The sequence below is a fragment of the Vigna radiata genome, unplaced genomic scaffold, assembly GCF_000741045.1.
Source record: "Vigna radiata var. radiata cultivar VC1973A unplaced genomic scaffold, Vradiata_ver6 scaffold_267, whole genome shotgun sequence".
Classification (NCBI taxonomy): Eukaryota; Viridiplantae; Streptophyta; class Magnoliopsida; order Fabales; family Fabaceae; genus Vigna; species Vigna radiata.
The window spans coordinates 446,780-452,084 of NW_014543982.1; the positions used below are offsets into that span (position 1 = coordinate 446,780).

A 5,305-nucleotide genomic window follows, 5' to 3' on the forward strand; every position below is an offset into this window, starting at 1 on the left:
CACCTATCTTTGAATGCCTTGAAAGGTGGTTTTGGAATAGGGACAATTAGGTTTGTCGCACATATTGGCACCATGCCAGTAAAAGTATTGATTGATGGAGGCAGCTCTGATAATTTTTTACAACCTAGGGTGGCGAAATTTTTGAAACTTCCAGTGGTGAAGACACCTTCGTTCAAAGTAATGGTCGGAAATGGGAATTACATGGAATCGGAGGGCTTAATACAGAATTTGACATTAATATCACAGGGCAGTGTTTTCACATTACTTGTGTTTCTCTTGCCAATATCTGGTGCTGACCGCATCCTTGGAGCAAATTGGTTGAAGACAATTGGCCCTCACTTAGCAGATTACGACTCTCTGCAAATCAAGTTTTTGCAGGATGGTCATTTCACCACTTTACAAGGAGATAAAGAAATGATACCAGAAATCGCACAACTGCATCACATAAGGAGACTAATTGACACTAAGGCTTTAGCTGAGATATATAGTTTACAGATGGTACACCAAGACACTCACAAATTTCCTCTCTTAGAACTGCTCGACGACATGGAGCCAGATTTGGTGATTTTACTTCAGAATTACATCATGGTCTTTAGCCAACCCGATGAACTACCCCCACCAAGGAGTCATGTTCACTATATTCCTTTGTTAGAAGGATCAAATCCAGTCAAGGTGAAGCCTTATAGATATCCACACAGTCAAAAGGAAGAAATTGAAAAATTGGTGGAAGGCATGTTAAAAGAGGGTATTATACAGCCAAGCAACAATCCTTTTTCATCTCCAATTATTTTAGTCAAGAAGAAATATGGTATATGGAGGGTTTGTACCGACTATAGATCCTTCAATGCTATAACAATTAAGGACAACTTTCCAATTCCAACGGTGGATGAACTTATTGATGAGTTGTACGGAGCTTGATATTTCTTTAAGCTGGATTTAAGGTCGGGCTACCACCAAATTTTATTGAAACCAGAGGACAAACATAAAACGGCGTTTAGGACTCATCAATGATTATATGAATGGTTGGTTATGCTATTTGGGTTGTCCAATGCACCAACAACATTTCAAAGTCTCATGAATAAAATCTTTAAGGGTGTATTGAGAAGATTTGTCCTGGTTTTCTTTGATGATATATTGGTCTACAGTTCAAGTTGGAAAGACCATCTACACCATCTGGAAGTTGTGCTAAAGATACTCAAACAAAATCAATTATTTATTAAGTTCTCTAAATGTAGTTTTGGAGTGCAGTACATAGGGTATCTTGGTCACACTCTGGCAGGAAATGGAATAACTATGGAGACTGAAAAGGTAGAGGCAATAAAAAAATGGTTGAAACCGACAACCCTCAAGCAGTTGAGAGGATTTTTAGGCTTAACTAGGTACTATAGGAGATTTGTAAAAAACTATGCCCAAATTGTTGCACCATTGACTGATCTCTTAAAGAAAGATTCATTTAAGTGGAGTGAAGCAACCCATAAAGCTTTTGAAGAATTGAAGTTCGCCCTTACCATTGCTCCTGTTTTAGCAATTCCAAATTTTGTTGAACCATTTGTACTGGAAACTGATGCCTCAGGGTTGGGTATAGGAGTTGTCTTGAGTCAAAATAAGCATCCTATTGCTTATTTCTCAAAGAAGCTGTCCGTGAGAATGCAGAAGCAATTTGCATATACAAGGGAATTTTATGCTATAACTGAATCATTGTCTAAATTCAGGCACTATTTACTTGGTCACAGGTTCATTATTAAAACGGATCAGAAGAGCTTGAAGGAATTGCTTGAACAAACATTACAAACCCCTGAACAACAACAATGGCTCCCTAAATTTATAGGGTTTGATTTCACCATACAATAATCCCCAGGAAAGGAGAATATCCCTGCTGATGCGTTATCTCGGAGTTTCTCCATGGCATGGTCAGAACCTCTAAATATTTGGTTGAAAACAATAACAGAAGCCACCAGAAAAGATGAACAATTGATGAAAATTTTCTGCGAGTGTATGAACAACTATGGAAAGAAAGGTGACTATGCAGTCCAGTATGATGTTTTGACTTGGAAAGGGAGAATTATGCTGCCAACTAATGCAGAGGTGATAAATCAGATCATAGGAGAATTCCATGGCACAAGAGTGGGAGGTCACTCAGGTACTACAAAAACTATGGCCCGACTGAGTACTGAATTCTTTCGGCCTAAGATGAGAGACGATATACGGAAGTTTGTGAAGGAATGCACGATTTTCCAACAAGCTAAGGTAAACCAGTCATTACCTGGTGGATTACTGTAGCCACTACCTATTCCAAATCTGATTTGGGAGGACATTGCCATGGACTTCATCACCAGCTTACCAATTTCGCACGGTTATTCCAATATCATGGTGATCATCGATAGGCTATCAAAGTTTGCACACTTCATTCCTTTAAAACAAGGATTCAATAGCAAAATTGTAGCTGAAGCATTCATTCAAAATATTGTCAAACTCTATGTATTTCCAAAATCCATTGTGTTAGATCGTGATAGGGTCTTCATCAACAACTTTTGGAAGTTCTTGTTCAAATATCAAGGCACGACCTTAGCCATGAGTTCCGCCTATCATCCGCAATTGGATGGTCAAACGGAAAACTTAAACAAGACTTTGGAAATGTATCTCAGATGTTTTGTCTTTGATCATCCTAAGAAATGGCTAGAGATGCTTCCTTGGGCACAATTCTGGTATAATTCATCTTTCCATCATAGTATTGGTATGTCTCCTTATCAAGCTGTCTACGGAAAATTACCACCAAACATAATCAAGTATGAGCACACTGCTACTGATCCTATAGATCTACAAGAGGTCTTAAAGAACCGTGATGCATTATTGGCCAAATTAAAGGCTAAACTCCAGCATTCTCAAAATTATATGAAAGGACAAGCGGATAAGAAGAGAAGAGACGTTTTCTTGGAGGTGGGGATCTTGCTTTAGTAAAGCTACAACCTTACAGGCAGCAGTCCGTGATTTTAAGAAAGAATCAGAAGTTGAGCTTACGGTACTTTGGCCCTTTTGAAGTTCTTGTGAGGATTGGTAAGGTAGCTTATAGACTTCTCCTCCCAGAGTCAGCCAAAATACATCCGGTGTTCCACATTTCAGTGCTTAAGAAATTTCACGGAGATTCTAACCAGCCATATTTTCCATTACCGCTTACTACAAATGAATTTGGACCAATCCTGCAACCTTATCAAATTTTGGATAAAAGAGTGGTTATCATGAATGGAAGAGAAGTAGATGAAGTGTTGATCCAATGGGATTCTTTGCGGGTGGCATACAACTCTTGGGAAAACATAGAAGAATTCAAGAAAGCCTATCCTCAGTTCAACCTTGAGGACAAGGTTGCTGTTCAAGAACGGGGTATTATAACACGCACAAAGCGTGACAGCAGGGTGAGGAAAGAAGCGGTAGTGGTTACACAAAATAACCACGTGTCAAGCAGAGAGGATGACAGAATATTGAGGAAAGGAACACGTGTGAAGAGAAAGAATACAAAATGGGAGAATTTCATTCGGGATTGATTACGCTTGTGGTATGCACCCCTCCTTTCTGCAACTACCTTTTTCTCTCTGAATATTCTTCTCTGTTCTTCGATTGCACACTCTTCTAAATTTCCTCCATATTTTCCTTTTCAAGAATGACCTATGTCTGTGTGCAGAGTTCCCCATATTATTTTACTATCACCGTTTATTTTAGTGCCTCTTGATGCTTGTACTGAGACACAATCTTTTAATAATAAAAGCCCTCATACGTTTGTCTTCTATTTCTTATTGTATTGTTACAAAATACCTTAAGAGCTATTTATTAAATGGTACATAAATAATTGATGAAACTCAATCTGAATGATCTGGCCTTGGTTTGCCTCATATACCAACTTTTTATTTTATTCTTTAACGTTTTATTCACCCAATAACATGCAACAAAGACACTATTTCAAATGCAGAGATTTGCATAAGCTTGCTAAAGTTGAGAAGACCAAGAATTTGAATCAAGCCAGTTATATGCAATAGGGCTCAGAAAAGCATCAGGAATACCAAAGGAACTGACCAAGGCAAGTGCATGTGGTCGAAGTTCAGCGCATAGTTTTGGCACTTCTTTCCTCACTGCAGAAGCATTCTCTTTTGACAAGTATCCATATCGAAGAAAGGAAGCATCTTCATCCACACTGATCATTGCATACAACGATCTCAATAGACCCAACACATTCTACACAGAAGACAAATAAAAGTAAAGAGATCTATTAATGGATCTGTTACACATTTTAACCCTACAAATAATTGCACAAGAAACACATTGTGCTGTAGCAGGACAAAAATGCTAACAACATAGTCTCGGCAACACATCCTTTAGAATATATTCTATTGAATATTAAAGTTTGAACAAGTTTTTTTAGCAATGGGTTAAATATGTTGTTTATTCATTTAGTTTAAATAAAAATTTGAATTATATTATTTTTAAAATTTTAAATAAATTTAATTCTTTAATTTTAGAATTATATCAACTTAGTTTTCTTAATCAAATTATTTTAAGTTTATTTGACGTTTTAATCTAATTTCTAAGTAAAAATTGAAGAAAAACTATGTCCAACAAAATAAATAATTTAAACATTATCACAAAACTTGTTTGAAAAAACTAAATCCACCTGTTTTTAAAATATAAAAACTAAATTAAATCAAATTTTCAAAAAAAAAAAAAAACAATTTCAAACTTGAAAAATTAAAGAAAAAAAAACATATTTAACTATTCTAAAATTAATTATAAATAAACTTTTTTCATAAACTATATTTCACTTAAATACTAGTTCAAATCAACGTGAAGAAGTTACCGTCCCTTAATTCCTACACTAATTATAACTTGTAAATAAATAATTTTAACTTTGCTAAAAAATTAATTTATCTATTTTTTCAAGGAATTTTTTTATAGAAAAACTTATCTAAACAAAGTATTGTTAAATATCACAAAATTCTGTGGATCCCATTTCTTAACAAGTCCAACTAGTGATTTTGTAACGAGTGTTTCATTCTACACCTCCAACACTTCATCCTGCACCTCCAAAAATTCCATTTTTGACCTTCTGACATCTTATCTTACGTTCTTTTCACTTTTTCTCTCTCTTATTAAAAGCATTCTACACCACTTTAATAATAATTTAATTTAAAATTCAATTATTATTTNATATAATTATATTAAAAAATTAAAATATAATAATTAAAATAAAAATAATAATAGTAAAAATAAAAAATAAAATAACAATAATCAATTTAATTTATTATATTAAAATATAATA

At 34.8% G+C, this 5,305-nt stretch overlaps 1 protein-coding gene across 1 annotated transcript in view; it reads right to left on the reverse strand.

The window, feature by feature from the left end:
- Positions 1–3,268: 3,268 nt before the first annotated feature.
- Positions 3,269–5,305, reverse strand: part of LOC106755129 (acyl-coenzyme A oxidase 3, peroxisomal-like) — an 8,797-nt gene continuing 6,760 nt past the window's right edge. The window contains exon 12 of the mRNA XM_022778162.1: positions 3,269–4,224. Coding sequence (XP_022633883.1) covers positions 3,979–4,224 — 246 coding nt within the window. The 3' untranslated portion in view covers positions 3,269–3,978. The remainder of the gene's footprint in view (positions 4,225–5,305) is intronic.